Source organism: Plecotus auritus, assembly GCF_963455305.1.
Source record: "Plecotus auritus genome assembly, chromosome: 6".
NCBI classification, from domain to species: domain Eukaryota; kingdom Metazoa; phylum Chordata; class Mammalia; order Chiroptera; family Vespertilionidae; genus Plecotus; species Plecotus auritus.
In genome coordinates this window covers 169,124,589-169,144,148 of record NC_137773.1, presented here as the reverse complement: position 1 = coordinate 169,144,148, position 19,560 = coordinate 169,124,589, and the positions used below count along the sequence as shown (strand labels likewise).

At 50.9% G+C, this 19,560-nt stretch overlaps 1 protein-coding gene across 1 annotated transcript in view; it reads right to left on the bottom strand.

Annotated features, from left to right (window-relative positions):
* Positions 1-14,746: 14,746 nt before the first annotated feature.
* The window catches only part of CDCP1 (CUB domain containing protein 1), a gene marked incomplete at both ends in the record, with an annotated part of 31,902 nt that continues 27,088 nt past the window's right edge, over positions 14,747-19,560 (bottom strand). Inside the window, 4 exons of the mRNA XM_080672243.1 lie at positions 14,747-15,176; positions 16,011-16,098; positions 16,473-16,835; positions 18,399-18,779. Coding sequence (XP_080528369.1) covers positions 14,747-15,176; positions 16,011-16,098; positions 16,473-16,835; positions 18,399-18,779 — 1,262 coding nt within the window. The remainder of the gene's footprint in view (positions 15,177-16,010; positions 16,099-16,472; positions 16,836-18,398; positions 18,780-19,560) is intronic.

Here is a 19,560-nt window from a genome sequence, read left to right as displayed (position 1 = left end):
TTATAGGCCAGGGCCCTGTGTCTCCATCAGAGAGCAGCGTCCCACCCAGCCTCAGCTTTATTCTCTTGTCTGTCTTTTCTCAATCCTTCACCACCCCCTCTCAGGCTCACCTATGGCCATGCCGGCTCGGCACATAGACTTTATTTGATGTTTCAAATTCCAAATCCACCACTTCACATGCCTTACAAAGAAACCATATTTCCCAAGCCAACATTCAGGACACGTGACTTAACAAAGTTTGATTTTTTAAATCTCTATGAATTGATTTATTCAGCAGTATACATCTCCCATCACATTTGTATAGGGTTTTCCTTCCCCCGCCCTTTTTTGGGGGTTAATCCTCACCTGAGGATATTATTTTTCATTGATTTTAAGGGAGACTGGGAGGAGGGAGGGAACCATCAATGATTTTTAGAGAGAGAGGAAGGGAGGGAGGGGAGGAGGGAGGGAAACATCAATAAGAGAGAAACATCGTTTGGTTGCCTCCCGCGTGCACCCCAAGCAAGGCCAGGGATCGAACCTGCAACTCAGGAACCGGGCCCTTTGGTCTGAGAGATGCTCTAACCAATGAGCACCCCCGGCCAGGGCTCTCTTCCTCCTTGTATCCTCCACAGGCACTTCCCTTAATAAAATTCTTGCATGTCTAATCCCCTCTTGGCTCTGCTTCTAGGAAATCTTGAGCTGGTTCGAAGACTCAGCAAGTGGTACCAGCAGTTGAAACAGGGCTGGGAGGGTGGTGCTCAGATGCTCTGAGCAAACCTGCTGCAAGGAGCAGAGTTGACTGACAGCTCGGCGGCCACCCCGGGGGACACAAGACCAGCCTTTCCCTGTTGGCGCCTGGGCAATGACTGAGCAAGGCAGGGGCATCCGAGCTGCACCATGCCCGCCCGCCCGCCCGCCCAGACTAGGTGCCTCCCCAGTGGCCAGGACAAGATTTTCTCAGAATCGCACTGCCCTCTGGTTCCTTCTGCCCAGTCCCTCTCCCCCTGTCTCTTCACTCAGATGCTCCCTGCCATTGATTCTTCTCCCAATTCTTCCCCCAATAAATCTCTTGCACTTTAAGTCCCATTTTGCTGCCTGCTTCTCAGAGGCTCAGAGAAGAAATGGATTCCCTTCACAAAAAAATAAAATTATATAAAACTATCTATAGCAACATTACATCCAAGGTAATAAGATAGTCGTATTACTTAAAATCAGGGCGTACCAGAAAATTGCAATGTACGCTCACACTACCTATGTTTCCCAAGAGAGTGGCTATATTAAGAACGGCCACCTATTGCTTTCCCCACCCCAGTCCCTGGAACTTCCTCCAATAATTCAGAAGCGACCTGCACACCAATGTTATCCTAACTCCTCTCCCCCAAACCCCCCCACCCCCACCCCAGTATGGCTTTGGGATTCCACTGGATCCACTCAGTGACAAAAACGAATCCTCTGAGCTAAGATGCTATTGCACCCCCAAAACAAATCCCCCTCATTCTGGTCCATCCCTCCTCCTCCTCTTCCTCTCCCGATGTGAGAGCCCTCATCACTCCACCACGAAGATATGAGACTGGGACGCAGAGAGGCCGGGGTGAGGGTGAGGCTTTGCCTTTGTAGTGAGAACGAGAAAAGCAGCCCTGGCCAGGTGCTCGCAGCTGGTCGCTACGTTCTCCTGCTGAACAGAAGCCCATCTCACCGATCCCGATCCACCAACATCAGACGAGGGCGGGCAAAACGAGACCGTTCTGCAATCACGTCTGAGCACAGACCAAAACGAGGCCACTGCGCACACCACATCCATCATCGCCCACCCCCAGCTACGGAGTGAGTGACGGCTGTCTCCACCAACCACGGCTCTAGCTCTGTTGCTTTCGTCTGGCCCCCTTGTATATAGAAACCCAATCGTGGAATCGACCCTAAGAGCATCCAATCCAGAGCAAAGCCCTGCTTTCTGTGACGTCCCCCCATGGCCCTTAACACAGGTCGAGTCCTGTGAGGAGTCCTCGGGACACGCTGCCCTGAGATGCTCAGGGCTCCTCATGCATGCACGCAGAGCAGCTTCCTCCTCGCCACAAGCGGCCACTCCAGCTTGGTCCCTGGTGGTCTCTGGCTACAGGGCATAGACAGGGGCTGTCTGAGTCCAGCTTCTCCCTCTGTCTCTGAGGCGCTGGATATAACCTATGGAAGCAAAAGAAAAGAAAGGAAAGGCGAGATGATGACAAGTATGCACAGCTGAGTCTCGAGCTCTAATGCTGACTCTGGTGGCTCTATGACCTTGAACCATGCTTGCAAAGGGGAAATACACTTAACCTTCACAGGGCTGCCACCGAAGTGCTAACCGGCATGCAAAGGCACTTGCTGGGGGTGGGAGGACCAGGCAGGTGGAGGGAAAGACAGAGAGGGCAGGCACCTCTATGATGCTTTAAGAATAGCAACCTAGCCCTGGCCGGTTTGGCTCAGTGGATAGAGCTTAGGCCTGCAGACGGAAGGGTCCCTGGTTCCATTCTGGTCAAGGGCACATGCCTGGGTCTTGAGCTCGATCCCCACTAGGGGGCGTGCAGGAGGCGGCCCATCCAGGATTTGCTAATCGAAGATGTTTCTCTCTCTCTCTCTCTCTCTCTTTCTCTCTCTCTCTCTCTCTCTCCTCCCCCCTCTCCCTTCCTCTCCGAAATCAATAAAAATATATTAAAAAGAAGAAGAATAGCAACCTAGCCCGCTGGGGTGGCTCAGTGGTTGAGTGTGGACCTATGAACCAGGAGGTCACGGTTTGATCCACAGTGGGAGGGGGGGTGGTGCAGGAGGCAGCCAATCAATGATTCTCTCTCATCACTGATGTTTCTATCTCTCCCTTTCCCTTCCTCTCTGAAATCAATAAAAAATATATATATTTTTAAAAAGGAAAAAAATAGCAACCTAATATTTTCTCGCCTGAAGAGGAGAGGAAACCCATACCGAAGCCACCCAGGAACACAAAGATGCAAAAAGCGGGCTGGAAGGGCTCCTATACGTACCTGGGCCAGGTGGGCTGGAGCAGCGGGGAGGCGTGTTGAATGCCCTTAGCTGGGTGGCCTTTAAGCCATGCTGTCGCCCGGTCACACTGCTGACATGTTTAGCTGTCTGCTCTCAGGGGGCCCCCGCAGGGGAAATGATGCTTCAAAGGAAAACGTAGGCCAAAGCCGGGACTCGGGGTGTCTGAGAACAAACCTCCTGCCCTCAGCGGTGCGGTGTCCGCCAGGCGCTCGCCTGACCAGCCCTGGGCGGGCTCTCCCAGGGTAAACGGGCTGCGCTCCATCGGGTCCCAGCAGATTCTTTTCTCTCACGCTGGGGGCCTCCGAACTGGTTTTAATGGCGTTTATTTTGCGCCCCGATGAGGGCCCGAGATTCTGCACTTCTACCCCCAGGCCTGTGTGGGAGGCTTCTCCGGGCGCGGGCGAAGCGGAGCCCCGCAGCCGCCTCTGCAGGCTGCACCCTGAGCCCAGCACTGGCCCCTGTTTCTCCGCTCCTGTGCAGGGTGTGGGGCCCGCCCCGGCGGAGGGGTCCTGGCTCACAGCGCGAGACCAACCGCCCCAACCGCCCCAACCGCCCCTCCAGATCCCTGCCTCTGCGGTGGGCCCCTCCCCCCGCGCCCTGGCCCTTGGCCCTTGGCCCTGGGGGGCGGGGCTCCCCCTTCTCCAAGCCTCAAGGCTTTCTCACCCTCTGGTCTTCTCGGCCGTCCTCCCCTTGGACCATTTGAAACCTTGTGGCTTGGAAGTGGGGGACAGGCAGGGGAGCGGGGACAGTGGGTTAAAAGCATGCGCTGAGCGGGAGGGGAGGCCGGGGGACTCTGGCTCTTGCTTCACAGGCGCCAGGATAAGAGCTGGACCTTGTAAACGAGAAAGGTCTGGAAGGACTGGGGTTGAGGTAACCCAGGACCCTCAGGTGGGGATTTCTGCTGTTGTCATTTCAGGGGGCAGCCCCCCGAGATGTCTGGGAAGGAGACGTCCTTTATTTAATGGTCCCTGTGGTAAGAGCCCTTTCATGGGAATTTGCTGGAAGAATTGGACGGACCAAGGGGGTACAGCTCATTTGACCCCCTTTTCCTTTCCTCTTGTTATCACGAACCCCACACCCTAGGGTGGCTCACTCCAGGGTCAGGGACAGTGTGTGTTCTGCAGAAGCTCATCCCTGGCACAGCCATTATCTTTAAAACCCTCTTCCTGGTTCTGTGGGTCCTCAAAGAACTTGGGGAAGGGGACCTGGAAAAAGTTGATTCAGAAACGTGAGATGAACTAAAGCGTCCTAGGTGTGCCTGCCCTCTCTGCCCCAAACACTGGGTATGAGGAGAGGGATCACGGACGTCCCAGAGTGGCCCTGGCTGGTGTTGCTCAGTGGTTAGAGTGCCAGCCTGCGCACCGCGGGGTCGTGGGTTCCATTCCTGGTCAAGGGCACGCACCTGATTGGGGCATGTGCAGGAGGCAAACAATAGATGTGTCTCTCGGACATCTTTCGTTCTCGTCCCCCTCCTTTCCCTCCCTTCCACCCTATCTTACAAAAAAAAAAAAAAAAGCAATGGAAAAAAATCTCCAGTGAGGATTAACCAAAAAGAAAAAAAAAGAATATCTCAGAGTGTCACCCAACCCAGTTGAGCCTGTTTGCTTCTTTGTATTCCTGGATGGTTCCCTCTCCCCTTCAGGTGAGAGAACATGAGGTTGCTATTCTTAAAGAAACAGTAGTTCTCTCTGCAGAGGTTTGGAATCCAGATTAAACCTTGAGGTGAGCCTGTCTCTTACCAGCTCACAATCTCTAACCTTCTAGCTGCTGATGTGATAGAGTGGGTGGCTTTCTTTCCCAGTATCCAAAATGAAAGTTATTAGTTAAAGAATAATAGTGATAAATCATTGCAATATGTTTTAATTGGTTTAGAGATTAATGTAGCTTGTTTGCTAAATAACTTGCAATGTAGTCTGTTTCCTAGGTAACAGGGCTAGGAACAAAAGCTCAGAATTGGGAAAACTGAATACCAATTGGCAAAGAGCCTTCATCACATTTTATTACTGTTCCTCCAGGCACAGCCCCACATTCATGCTTCTACATGTTTAGCAGCTCGAGAAAGCATGCCAGGCTCGCTGAATAAATGAGTGGCTGCCACCACCTAAGGTCTGCAATCTCTGCCCTCCTCCCCTCCCACCCATGAATGAACCCTCCCTCATAGCACTTTCCATGGCAACTTCTCCAATTAGCCTTAGCACAATGTCTTGCACCCAGTAGGTATTCAAGAACAGTGAATTGAAATAACGGAAATGAATTGGATATCCTGCAGAACAAAGACCACACTGTTTAGTGCTGCCCACACTCGCAGACCAAAGCAGATGTGACGCCATGTTCAATTATTGCTCAACCCTTGGCAAGGATCTGAAGACAAACATCTTTTTTTTTTAAATATATTTTATTGATTTTTTTACAGAGAGGAAGGGAAAGGGATAGAGAGTTAGAAACATCGATGAGAGAGAAACATCGATCAGCTGCCTCCTGCACACTCCCCACTGGGGATGTGCCCGCAACCAAGGTACATGCCCTTGACCGGAATCGAACCTGGGACCCTTCAGTCCACAGGCCAACGCTCTATCCACTGAGCCAAACCAGCTAGGGCTGAAGACAAACATCTTGATCTATCTGTGCATGAAGTCTGTGCTTGTAGCATCTGCAGCAAGTGTAAATTTTTGTCTTAAAAATCAATGTCCCCGGCCTGGAGGAAATAAATTAGAATGACTGTTTTTTAAACACCAAAGACAAAGACTTTATTAAAGGAGCTTGTTATCCATGTTATTTATAGGAAACATAATTGAAAACACAACTGCATCCCGGGCATACCAGAGTGACTTGACACTAGACATTATTTAAAAGGTATGAGCCATTTTTATCTTCACTTATTGGAAGTTATCTCTGTTGCCAGTGATTCTCAAAGAGATTATTGGCAGAAATTTCACTGGGTTGCCTTTCAAGAGGTGGCGAGGAAGATTTCTGGAAAGTTCTAACCCCTGACCGTAAGGATCACCTCTGACGTACACATTTCCCCACCATCCTTTCTTCAGCTGGGCCTCAGTTTCCTCATCTGTAAAATGGTCACTAGATAACCTTTAACATTCTTTCTACATCTAAATTGTCAAAAGCCTTTGCTTTTTGCCAGTTGAAATGAAGGGGGCAGTTGGTCAGCTAATACCAAATTATGAATCCATGTTACTTTTTGTTCTTAAAGGTGATTATGTGAGGAATGGCTTCTGCCTCCACCGGTATCCTGGAGTGTTTGCTTTATCAGTGTTTGCATTTCAAATGGAAACTGAAAATGGCAGGGGATCAAAGTCTAGTCTCTGCAAACCAGTCACTGCTTAGAATGAATCAGACTATTTAAAAAATACAGGAAATCCTGATTAGTGTTTTTTTCTTCTTCTATCAGTTTTATTGAGGTGTAATTTACATACAAGAAAACGCACCCATTCTCAGTGTACAGTTGATCAGTTTTGACAAAGGTTTACCCCCCAATAGAACCTACCACCTCCATCACGACACAGAACATTTCCATCACCCAGAAAGTTCCCTCACGTCCTTACGTGGCCAGTCCTCAACAGACTGGGTGTTCAGTGTAGGCATCTCCTCTTAGCATCCTAGTGTCTGACTGTGCTGGGGACACAGAGGACACAAAGGCCAGGTCCCTGCATTCGGAGGGCTGACACGCTAGTGCTGGAGGGTAAGCAGGTCTTCAGCTAGCACCGCCCCAGTTTAACGAACTCGGCCTCTGCTGCCGGATGAGGAGACAAGACCCTGTTTAAACCTTTGGGGGATGCCCCACATGGGGGCGTCCTTCGTCCCTCGGTGTCCCCAGTCCCTCCCTGAGCCGGTCTTGGTTTTCTCCCCTCCAATCCTTTCTATTTTTTTATATATATATATATTTTATTGATTTTTTACAGAGAGGAAGGAAGAGTGATAGATAGTCAGAAACATCGATGAGAGAGAAACATCGACCAGCTGCCTCCTGCACACCTCCCACTGGGGATGTGCCCGCAACCAAGTTACATGCCCTTGACCGGAATCGAACCTGGGACCTTTCAGTCCGCAGGCTGACGCTCTATCCACTGAGCCAAACTGGTTTTGGCCAATCCTTTCTTTGGGTCAGATTGTCCTTCCAACAGGAGGGGGAAGTTCCTGCCGTGTCTCCTGCAGCCGACCACCGATGACATCTTCTGTTCCACTGCTTCCTGGCAACAATGCAGGGAGCTCCCCCGGAGCTCTGAGTGGGTGACCGTGGGGAGCAGAATTACTGAGCGCTTCAGAATCATGTTGTTCTTTCTCTTGAAGGCGGTAGCTTGTTTTAGAAAAAAAACACTTAGCCCGCAAGACTTATTTTTCTGAAGATCATAATCTATAGTAAAAGTATACCCAGAGGGGAAAATGATGGTAGAATAAGAGGGCAAAGTTAAGACACAAAACTGGCTCATGTCCTCCGAGCAGTAAAACCATATTCTCTTTCCTGTGGGACAGAGCTCATTTGCATCTCTACCTGACAAAATCATTTGCAACTTGTCAATTTTCTACAGAAGAACATCTACCCTGACCGCGTCTAGGTCCCCATCAATGGTAAGTCCACCAAAGGTCCCATTTCCCTCCAGCTCTGTCACGGCTGGAAGGGAGCTTGTTAGACGATGCTCTGGGAGACTCGGAAAGGACATCGTCTGTCTTTTTGCCTAACTTTGAGGTTTTGGATCATTTCTCTTAACGGGATTGATCGTACTCCTGCAAAATACTAACGAAGCCTGATCAGACGAAAGGGACAGGGGCCGGTCGAGCTGTTGCAGCTGATGGCACTGTTGTCATAGGAATCCTCTCTCCCCCCAGGTTTCTCCTCAGTCCAGTCTGATGGACGAGTTATTTCTTGCAGCTCCCTCTTTGGTGTTATCAAATGACAAAATTAGTACAATTTAGTATCGAGTTTGCTGTCCTTCACTCAAGGGAAAACAATCCATGGGCTGGGGAGTATAGCGGCTCACTAGCAGTAGAGGACTCTTCCCGAGGGATTCGGGCAGGAACGAGTTTTCCAGTGTGCTGGAGAGGCCCTGTGGAAACGGCATGTTGGCTAGGAGGTGGGGATTTCCTTATAGGGCCAGCAGGTCCTGTTTTCTGGGGTAAGGTGAGCTAGCTAACGCTGAGTTGGAGGATTATGACAGGGGTATACAAGGTTTCCTCAACAATGAGGCGTTTCCTAAGTGCAGGCTGGCTTAGGTTTAGATTTGTGATGTGGGCCGGGCCACAAGGGGGGCCTCCCTTTTGTGGGACCCAATAAGTGTCCTTATGAAAAGGAAAGGCCCATTGCTCAAGAATGTTCAGCTTTCCGGGAAATTGGGGCTCTCAGAATCAAAAGACTGATTCATTCTCCTTTGGCAACTTTAGATTGAGCTTTTTTGACTCATTGGTGATTTTTCTTATAGAAGAAGCTTCTAAGCCAGCTGTGGGCAAACTACGGCCCGTTCGGCTGTTCTATCTGGCCCGCGGAGCCGAAAGAGCGGAGGGTTCTCTTGCTCTCCCCTCCGCTCCTTCACCAGCAGCAGTGTTAACATGGCAACGTCGGGAAACACGGCCGCAGCTCCTTCTTCTGAGTGGGCGGATTTATATCCCCCCATTCAGTAGAAGGAACAACCTCTCAATCTTCCAGAGGCTCCTTGTAATGCCCGCGGACGTCCCCCGACATCACCCTGGGAATGCGTAGACACGTTATAGTGGTGATGTAGGGAGACACGCCCCTGGAGAGCACAGGATCAGAGCATTAGCTAAAAAGGAGACCAACAACACTGTTCCCACTGAAGTTGATGTTTTAAAGACCAAAAACCTTTCAACCTAGTCTACATTGCCATCTACATCTATGTCCCGGGCATAATTTGGAAGTTGCACTAAAGAAAATGTTTAATTTACTGTTTACACATTTTGTTCTTTTCTATTTGTTTTAGTTTTAAATTATTTTATTTAAGTTTAATTTGAAAGGCTTTTGTACCTTTCCTTTGTTAGGCAATTTTATTTTGCCTTTGCCATCTTCAATATAAGGTATGTTATTGTGCTATGATTCCTCCACTTTTTGAAGTTTCAAATTATAATAATTAGTGTTTACATTCTTCTTGTTAAAATGTTTGAAATGAATAAAACTATTGAAATAAAAAAAAAAAAGACCGTACCCTTTTATGTAATGATGTTTACTTTGAATTTATATTAGTTCACACAAACACTCCATCCATGCTTTTGTTCCGGCCCTCCGGTCCAGTTTAAGAACCCATTGTGGCCCTCGAGTCAAAAAGTTTGCCCACCCCTGTTCTAAGCAAAAGAGCGGGAACAGGCCTGATCCTGAGTCCTAGTAATCCCTACACAAAGGTCCCAGAGAAGGGTGCCCTAAAGCTCTGGGGGCCTGTGCCATCGGAAGCACGAAACACCCGAGTGAAAGATCAGCAGCCACAGCAACGTCTCATCAACTCACTTTGGGAAGCAGGAGGCTGGAGTCGGCCCCATCAGCCTGCCGGGTTCTTGCTGCAGGGCCTTAGGCAGAAGTCACACATTCTTTGTGTTTCATGATTTAAATGAAAAGAAGAAAGATACATCCTGCTGTACTATTTCTAGGGGGCGGTTATAAGGACCAGCTCAATTTAGAATTTGTTGAGTTGATACATGCCAGGCCAATGCTCCCTGTGGGACCGAGATATTTGTCTTGCAACTCAAAGGAAAAGGTATAGCCCAGCCGGCAGGTGTGGCTCAGGGGTTGAGTGTCGACCTATGAACCAGGAGGTCACAGTTCAATTCCAGGTCAGAGCACATGCCCAAGTTGCAGGCTGGATCCCCAGTGTGAGGCGTGCAGGAGGCAGCCGATCAATGATTCTCATCATTGATGTTTCTGTCTCTCCCTCTCCCTTCCTCTCTGAAATCAATAAAAATATATTTAAAAAATAAAATAAAGAAGGTATATTAGGTGACAATTATTAAGATCAAAGACTCATGGCAATTAGCCTGCAGGCTGGCCCTGGGTGGCTGCAGCCCCCAGGGGTGTGGGTGGGATGGGGGAGCAGCGCTGGTAGAGGGTTGAAGGCCTGTCCTGAGGTGGAAGGTGGGGAAAGAGACTTAACCCAGAAATAACAAAGGATTCCGCCTCCGGTGCTCAGCCTGCAAGCCAGCTCCCAACGGCTACGGGTGGCCCTGCGGGTGGCTGGCAGCCAAGCAATTAGTGCCGAGTGAAAAGAAAGGATTTAATAGGATTGGCCCCTGCTGGTCTCCTGAGACCCAGGGAGCCAGCCTAGGTCCAAAATCCCCGCTGAGTCCAAGTCCGAGGCAGAGTGGCTCCTCCACTCACCCCCATGGGGCTGTAGACATGGGATTACGGCTAAAAATATATTTCCCCCTCAAATTACATAACAACCATAAAATGATTTTCTGAGTAACCCTTCCCACTGGCGGGCATTTCTCCCTGAGCTCCAGGGAGCAGCTGGACCCTCACCACCCTAGTCCCTAGGATTAAGGTCTGAGCAGAGTCCGGTCCCTTCATTACTGGCAAGGGGACCGGTGCGTGCGCAACAGGCCTGCTTATGGCTGGCAGGTGGTGTGTGGGTTCCTGACCTTGCCCAGGAGAGGGCTCACAACTCAAATCCAGGTGACTGTGAGAGTAAGTTCATTAAAGCTGGGGACAGTGAAGCAAGGAAGGGCTTAGGATAGTGTTAAAGAGTGGGAATTTTTGAGCATGCTTCCTCCTAGTGAGAAGGCTAACCCCTATTTTATAAAACCACTGTTTGGAATTCTCTGCTGCTTTTTAGACGAACTCTTATTCTAAAAAATAACTTTGCTTTCCAGCCTGCTTGAATAATGAGGAAGATAAACTTAGCTGTCTGACCTTGTAGGCCAGAGACTAGATATGCCCATACTCTCAATGCCATGGCAGGTGCATATTTTTAATTGGATAGAACTGTGTTGTTTTCAAGGCCAGCAGCGAGATAACCACTGAGCACACACAGGGCTGGCTCTTTAATTAAGGAAAACTACTTTGTTCTAAATTGTTTTAACTGTTTACTCTGCAAAAACAAGATGTAGTGAATGGGTTTAAATACGGTCGGACACAAAGGGTCGGGGCTGCTCTCTGATCTCCGAGTGGAGAGGGGACAGTCGCCGGCTGGCAATAAAGGCTCCCTAAATTTTAATTTGGTCTGGACTCCAGTGGTCTTTACTCGCGTTCGCTCCACAACAATAGAAGCAGCAACAGGAGCGAGACCAGGCTGCTTTGGCTCATGGGAAGCCAGAGAAAAGGGGCCTTGGGGTCAGGTTCATGGGTTTAGCCTGGGACGAGCTGCTGCTGCCCACTGCTCCCTGGTTGCCAGTCTCCCGGGGACCCTCAGCGTTTAGGAGAGGCCGCCTGTGGGGAAAGATGAGGGGGAGGGAAAGGCACGAGCTTGGAAACCAGACCGTGGGGTTTGCCTTTATAAAACCTCTTTTTGTTCTCTTCAGAGCACAGACCTTGACTCCAATAAACGCACTTGGTTCCTTATTGCTCAGTTTTGGTGAACACTCCCAGGCTGGGGAAGAGGCTGTAGGGGCTCCACCTTGTAACTCACGGGATCGGCCAGAGGCAAGGAGGGGGCCAGCAGGGCTGAGATGGAGCCTCACACCTTCTCATTTCTTCATCAGTACCTCTGAAGCCCCCAAACAGCCCGGGGGACCCCCAAACAGACAGCAGCTGGCCCTGGGGCGGGGAACTGTGTGCTTGGCTGCGTGTACTTTGATGTGACCCGTTTGGACAGAAAGGAAACCTCGCAGGTGTAAAATACGACCCCCTCTTCTTGGGAGCAGGAGTCCCTCAGAGGCATGGTCTGAAGGCAGGAGAGGCTGGGGAGGAGCTGCCTCCACAAAGCCCAGAGAGGGCACAGAGGTGGCACAGGTGGGGGTACATGGGGGATGTGAGTGGGAAACCCTCTAGGCAGTGAAAATGTGTGGCTGGCGCCAGGTAGCTATCAGCCAGGACGTGTAGCGTTAGTGGAACCCCATGGGGCAAGAAGCCCAAAGACTGAAGCTTGGGGATCAAGTACAGGATCCGGGACAAGGGGACAATAAGAGGGGGGGATGTGGCCCAGACGTGAACACGGTCAGTGCTGCCCAAGGCCTTGGACACGGGGCTCTGATCTTCCCAGCCCCGCTATAGTGTATTAAAGGTGGCTGCAGCCCAGCAGCGTGGCCCAGTGGTTGAGGGTCGATCTATGAACCAGGAGGTCATGGTTTGATTCCTGGTCAGGGCACATGCCTGGGTTGTGGGCTCGATCCCCAGTGTGGGTGGGGCGTGCAGAGGCAGCCGATCAATGATTCTCTCTCATCGTTGATGTTTCTCTCTCTCTCTCCCTCTCCAAAATCAATAAAAATACTTAAAAATAAATTTTAAAGAAAGGCAGCTGCAAATTCTTTCACCCTTCTCTCACCGAGACGTGGTGGCTTTGCTTCCTTCCATTAAGTCTGGGCGGGCCTATGGATGCGCCCACAGACTAAAGACCCCATAGACTAAATACCTGCAGCTCCGACTCCCTAAAGCTGGGAACACTCACTCTTAGAAGCCAGCCACCACGCTGTGAAGCCCCTTTACGCGGTCCAAGGATGAGGAACCTTAGCTCACATCCCATTTGTGAGCTAAGGTTTGGGGTGGTCATACAGCAACATCCATTCTCCTCTCCCAGGGCATGGTGGGTGGTGGGGGCTCAGCTGGAGCCCCCCTCTCCCATCACCCTCCCTTTACTTCTGCTCTGGTGGCTGGTGACCTGCACTGGGCTTATAGCTCAAGTGCAGTCAGTGCTGAGGGTGGCCCCAGGCCTCTATGGGGGGTCAGGTATGGGGAGTGGCCACACAGAGCGGCTCACAGTGGCCTCAACAAGAACAGGACGGGACAAGCTCTGGCCTCTGAGTGACCCACAGGCAGCCACAGCCCAGCTTCCTGTACCGGCACCTGCTGAGCCCATGCGAGCCTGCCCCAGGGAACCAGGGAAATTCAAGGCCTCCGCTGAACCAGGGACAAAGAGCCAAAGCATTTAAACAACCTGACGTCCTTTTCGTTGTTCATTTGTTTATTTAAAAAAGTATAGGAAATAAAATGCTACTTAAAAAGTATCCATAACAAATAAATTATTCCCAGTTAAGCATTGGGGTTTAAGGAGCCAAGAGTACGTCGGGCGGGCACCTTCCAGGAGGTGTATCTTCAGAACACGTGAGATCCACCCGAGGTCTCAGAAGACAGCGAGTCGGCCTGCAGTGTGGAGCTCTCCGTGAGAAGAAAATGGCCACGTGGGACCCTTGTCATTCAAGGTGATGTGTGTGATGACAGCCACACCAAAGACAGACAGCCACACTTTGGGACAGAAGGCCGAGCACCAACCCAGCGAACCAGGAGGGAAGGGAAGGTAGGGAATGGAGGGCCAGGGCTCCACCGGTGATTTTAAACAATGATGCGATTTCAATGGAGGGAAGGACACCACAGCTTTGCTCTGTCAGCATCTCAGGTTGGGAGGCCTGGGCCGGGAGGTTCGGCGGGAGGACATGAGGGACGGGGGACTGCGCAGGAGCCAGCCTTTCAGAAGAGAAAGGTGCCATAGGCTGAGTAGCGCTGAGGGCACAATGAAACACACACACACACACACACACACACACACACACACACACACACACAACCACACCAAACTCTTCCTTTTGGAAAGAGTTCAAGAGGCCGCAGAATACACACCGCAGAGGAGATCGCAGAACTCCTTTTCATGAGGCAAAGTAGCACATGAACAAGTCCAGCTGCCGCTTGAACAAGTCCAAGGTGAATTCACTGAACTCGACAAAGTGCACTCACTTTTCAAAGGAGGTTCTGCCCCAGGAGTACTGAACCTGGGACTGTGCTGACAAGCCGTAGCACACTCTGTGTCCTCCCAGGAGAGGGCAGGGGCCCGCAAAGACAGACACCCACAGGAGCCGGGCTGGCAATTACAGTAAATGAGGGGTGTGGCCTGTGAGTAAGAAAACGTTCCTGAAACACACGCCAAGCCTCGAGGCCTGTCTTCTCATTTGATACAAGATACAGGTCCCAAACGTTTCATTATGAGGGAAGCAACTCTGTGGGGAAGCGGATCGATGGAAACAATGAGCCTCAGTGTGGGAGGCGACAGGGAGTGGTGGGAACCGTGGTGAGCTGGTAGACCAGATGCCCCAGCTAAAGTGGAGCTGTTTCTCAATGCAGCCATTGCTGGGTGAGACTGTGAGCCCCAGCATGGCCAGGTCTAAGGATCTGGATTGTTATGTAAACACTGTATCATTTTAAATGTTAATAATCAATTCTGAAAAAAGACTCTGTTGGCTAAACAAAGCTGGATCGTTTTGTAGTCTCTCCCGCCGTTGACATGGTGTGTAGGCAGAAGAAGGCCCCCGCCTCACAAAGAGGTCCAACCCCCAATCCGGGGCTAGTTGCAACCCTGTACCGGGGTGGCTCACACTTCTCTCTCATTACGGGCTGGTTTCTAACACAACCTGAGTTTAGAAGGACATGAGCCGTGATGACTGTATCCAGACCAGAATTCATCATTTTTAACGTCTTCATCATCGGAATGAGTCCACTTGGAAATCAGAAGTTGGTGGTGTCCAGGAAAACCTCCTGCTGTTCCTTTCATACAATTCCTCTTCTTTAGGATTTTTGGTGAGCACCCTACAGGGTGTCTCAGTGCCCTGCTTTATGCAAAGTCTTTGGGATGGGTCCAAGTTATTCCCCAGTCTCCGCTGGCTCGTGGGCATCCAGCAAGGGAATGTCTGTGTTCCCGTCACTTCCGTTCCGCTTGCTGGGATGGGAGAAGGTGTACGGTTCACTGTCAGACTCAGGATTGAAGCCAGGGGATGACTCCTTTGTGGTCAACTTTACAGTTGGGACCTTGGAATATGGGATGAGGAAGGAGGGAGGACAGTCCTCTGTGGGGCCCTGGAAGGGCCGGTAGGTGTCCACCTCGGGCTGGATGAAGGACCCATTGGAATCCTGCAGCAGATGCCCGTACACCATGGTGTCGTCGATGACGGCGTACACGTGGGCATCATTGTCCTTTTGTAGGTTCGGAAACTTCTTTGGCTGCATCGGTATCTGGGTATTGATGTTGCCATTGTAAATACCTACGGCTGGGCCCTTCATCTTCTTTTTCCTACTGAGAGAGGGACCAAGACAGAAGTCAGGAAGACAGCGGTCTTAGATGTGCACCATTGCCCATCCCTGCTGGAACTCAGATTCCTGCACCCCCTGGGCTGCTGGAGAAGAGACTGTGTCTCCCCCACGTCCTACAAATTGCTTAGTATTTGAACCTAAGAACACTGTTCTCAGTGAATATTTAAAAGGACCAGCTTCTGTCTCTAGCTCAGGTGATAGAGGGAGGGGGTTTGCAGGGATAGACTGGCGGGGCCCACGTGGCCATTACCCCGCCGAGATAACCCCTGCGATGCTCACAGTCTAATGAGCCCAGGGGACTTGTGCTAAGGTGGCTGCATAAAAACTGCACGCTCGCCCTAACTGGTTTGGCTCAGTGGATAGAGCATCGGCCTGCGGACTGAAGGGTCCCAGGTTCGATTTCGGTCAAGGGCATGTACCTTGGTTGCGGGCACATCCCCAGTAGGGGGTGTGCAGGAGGCAGCTGATCGATGTTTCTCTCTCATGGATGTTTCTAACTCTCTATCCCTCTCCCTTCCTCTCTGTAAAAAATCAATAAAATATATTAAAAAACAAAACAAATCAAACAAACAAACAAACAAAAAACTGTAGGCTCATATGTCATCACACCTGTATTTTGGCTTTTTGTCCTATCCCCCTCTCCCCACTAGGTATGCGATATTTTTCCCCTCTAAGTATACTTCCTATCTGGCAATGTAATTTAACATTGATCTTTGGGAAGGAAATGGGAAGCAAGCAAAAAGGTCCATAATTAGTGATAGGTCACTGTGATCTAAGGGGCCGTCAGATCAGCTGAAGACGGAGAAATTCCACCTACTTCTTTTTCACAAGGCAAATGATGAGTCCGAGGGCAAACAGCAGCAAGGCGCTCCCTCCTACCACGGCGATGAGGATGACAGTCATGTCTGTGAGCAGAGACACAGGGGAGAGAGGAGAGACGTGTGGGGTTAGGTCTGTGAAGGACTTGAGTACATAGCCTCCAAAGATGACCGCCACCCATTCCTTCGCCCCCTGTACCCACATGCTGCCCACGGGTGCATAAGTCCAGCTCGGATCAGAATTGCCCAGCCACCATCTGAGCAATAATAATGGCTGTTTTTAAGCCACTGAGTCCCGGGGTGTTTTGTTATGCAGCATTACTGACGCAATAGCTGACGGATACATGGACAGCCAGGGCTCAAAGCTATGTTTTCTGACTCACCTCCCAGGCTTGCTCCTTCCCCCTCAGCCACCAATTTGCTTTCCATTAGCATCCCCGAAAAACCTCAAAGGCCCTCACCTAGCGTTCTCCAGGTAAGCGACACCTGGAAGAGCAGGTCCAGCTGCTTGCCACTCACAGGGCTGCAGTTGGAGATGTTGACCCAGAAGTTGTGATGGCGGGAGCTGGACTTGGGGAGCACCTCCTCCAGGCTGAAGATCTGCTCGGCCTTGGTCCGCTGCTCTTGGATGATCATGAACGCGCGCCCCGTCTGGCACACCAGGCCAGTCCGCTCCTTCAGGAAGGTCAGGTAGGCCACCTGGTCGCTGGGCACGCTGATGTTCCAGGACACCGAGGCCAGGGACGGCAGGCCCCGCTCCCAGTTAGGGGTCATCAGGTAGACCTTGCTTTTCATATCCGGGGTCACCGTGAAAATACCTTCCTCTGCAGGAAAGGGAAGAGAAGGAACACAGACATTTCCATCGGAAGGGAGAGAAGTCGCGGCGGAGGAGAAGATGGTCAAGTGTCACGACCAGAGCTGTCCAACAGAGCTTTCTGTTCTTCATCTGCACCATCCAATGGAGTAGTCACGCCACATGTGTCTGCTGAAGACCTGACACGTGCTCGGTGTGACAGAGGAACCACATTTCAAACTTCCTTTACTATTAATTTACATTTAAGTTGCCACAGGTGACCCATTGGTCAGCACAAGATTAGAGTCTCAGTCAAATCAGGTGCTCAGGTTTTTTTTTGGGGAAAAAAAAGAACAAAACCAACAAGCAAGAAACAGGCCAGTTTGCCAAACTGGTGGTTATCTCAGCTTCCTTTCAGGAATGCCCTCAACATCGCTAACATTCACCTGTGCCCCACGGTGGGATGGGTATATACCGATTTCTGTTTCTGAGATTAAAACCTCAAGTCCGGGCCCTGGCTAGATGGCTCAGTTGGTTGGAGCGCCATCCCGTATACCAAAAAGGCTGTGGGTTCCATTCCCTGTCAGGGCACATGCCTAGGTTGCGGGTTCGATCCCCAATGGGGGCTTGTGTGGGAGGCAACCGGTCGATGTTTCTCTCTCAAATCAATGTTTCTCTCTCCCTTCCCCTCCCTCTAAAAATCAATAACAAAACAAAACAAAAAACCCATCAGGTCCTCAGAAGATTTCTGGAATTGCAAAGCAGAAAGTGCCTCTGATACATCAACTAATCTACTCCTGACCCCCAGGGGAGACAAACCCACATGCTCCACACTGATGAGTGTGTTACTTTCACAAACTCCCCGGAAGGCGTTTCTCTGATAATCTTAAAGATCTCCAGCAACCTAGATTGACCTTAATCTTATGGCCACAGGTTCCTCTTCCTCACACTCATGCCTGAGAACAAAAGTGTGAAGTAAACCTCAGAGAAAGCCCGTGGTCAATATTTCAATTGCCTCTCACGTTGGGCAATTTGTGATGGTGACTGTGACTTTTAAAATCATCCATGCAGAGTCCTAGAGTCACCTTCATGAGGGATTTCGACCTCATTTCCTGCCTGGGACACTGAAGCTCACTGTACTCTTCCAGGAAAACGGGATCCTGGAGTTCTAGATCGTTCTCTCTCCCAGCATTCCTTTTCAGCACTCTCCATGCTGCATTCCAAATTCTCAAATTAGAATCATAAAAATGCCTGCAAAAGGATTTTTAGGTTACCACCTTAAAAATCTAGGACTCGGGAATATGTGGTTAGTTCTAACTTATGCTCTGCCCGCTTCCAACAAAGATTGGGATCTGATTATACGTTTTGCTGCCATCAACCCTCACCTCCCCTGTCACAGGGCCTTGGAATTTTCCACTCCAGGTTAATGGTGGAGTCAGGATCAGGACTCCAATGTCTGGTGTGAGGACCAGCCCACTCAGCTATTTGTCCTCTTCAATTTGACAACTGGAGTAAGACGATCACAAAAGCAAAATAAGAGGAATGCCCGCACGAGAAAGGCCTGGAGACGGAAGAAGGTGAAAGACGCCCTCACCTTTGAAGTAGGGTATGAAGGTCACGGTCAGGGCCTGCCTGGAGAGCTCCTGCTGGAAGCTGGGGGCGAAGGTGCGCAGGGTCACCAAGACGTTCTGCTTCACCTGGATCTGCTCGATGGAGCCTCCGGCGCAGAAGGAGCCGAAGTAGAGGTCCTGGCCCGGGTCAGCGCCAGCCACCAGGTAGCTGAAGCTGGTGTTGCAGAACCGCTCCTGCGTGTGCTGCTGCAGCTTCTGGGCCGGCACCAGTGCCAGGCTGAGCCTGTCCTTGGGCACCAGCAGCTTCCAGGAGAAGTCGTGCAGCTGCACGGGCAGCTGGAGGATGTCCCTGGGCACCTGGAGGGAGTAGGACCTCCTGTGGCAGTACCGGTGGTCCATGCAGCCTGGAAAAGAGGGGCTCATGGTACCCAGGCCGGGAGGAGACAGGAAGAGCATCCTCCCAGCTTTCAAGTCAGCCCCAGGCTTCCTGGCTTTTCCCTTTGGTCCTTCTTCCCGCGCTGTCCCCCACTCCGGCTCCTGATGCTCGCTTTCTAGCTCCCCGCCCTGCTCTCTCACATTCTTCCTAACCTGGCAGACCAACTTTCTGGGAGTTTTTTTTTTTTTTTTTTTTTTTTTAAATATATTGACTTTTTACAGAGAGGAAGGGAGAGGGAAAGAGAGTTAGAAACATCGATGAGAGAGAAACATCAATCAGCTGCCTCCTACACACCCCCTACTGGGGATGTGCCCACAACCAAGGCACATGCCCTTGGCCGGAATCGAACCCGGGACCCTTGGGTCCCCAGGCCGACGCTCTATCCACTGAGCCAAACCAGTTAGGGCTCTGGGAGTTTTTAGGGTTGAACTTTCTCTTCTTGTTTGTCAGGTTGTCACCTCTGTGTCTCAGATGCTAAGTGCCAGGTGGGCGGGGCACAGGTCTCCTCGCCCAGGCCTGTTGCCCAGTGTCCCCGTCTATGGGAGGCAGCTCTGTGCAGTGGTGACAGCAGGGCGTGGAGCTGGGGGTCTCAGCTGACATTCCAGCTCTGCCACTTCCTACGGGGTGGCCCCGGCTCCTGCACCTGCAGAGACTCTGAGAGCATCCACGCCAGAGATCACGGGGGCCCCTCAGGGAGGTGACTATGGGTCTGGCTGCCCCACCTTCATCACACATTTACTACGTGACTA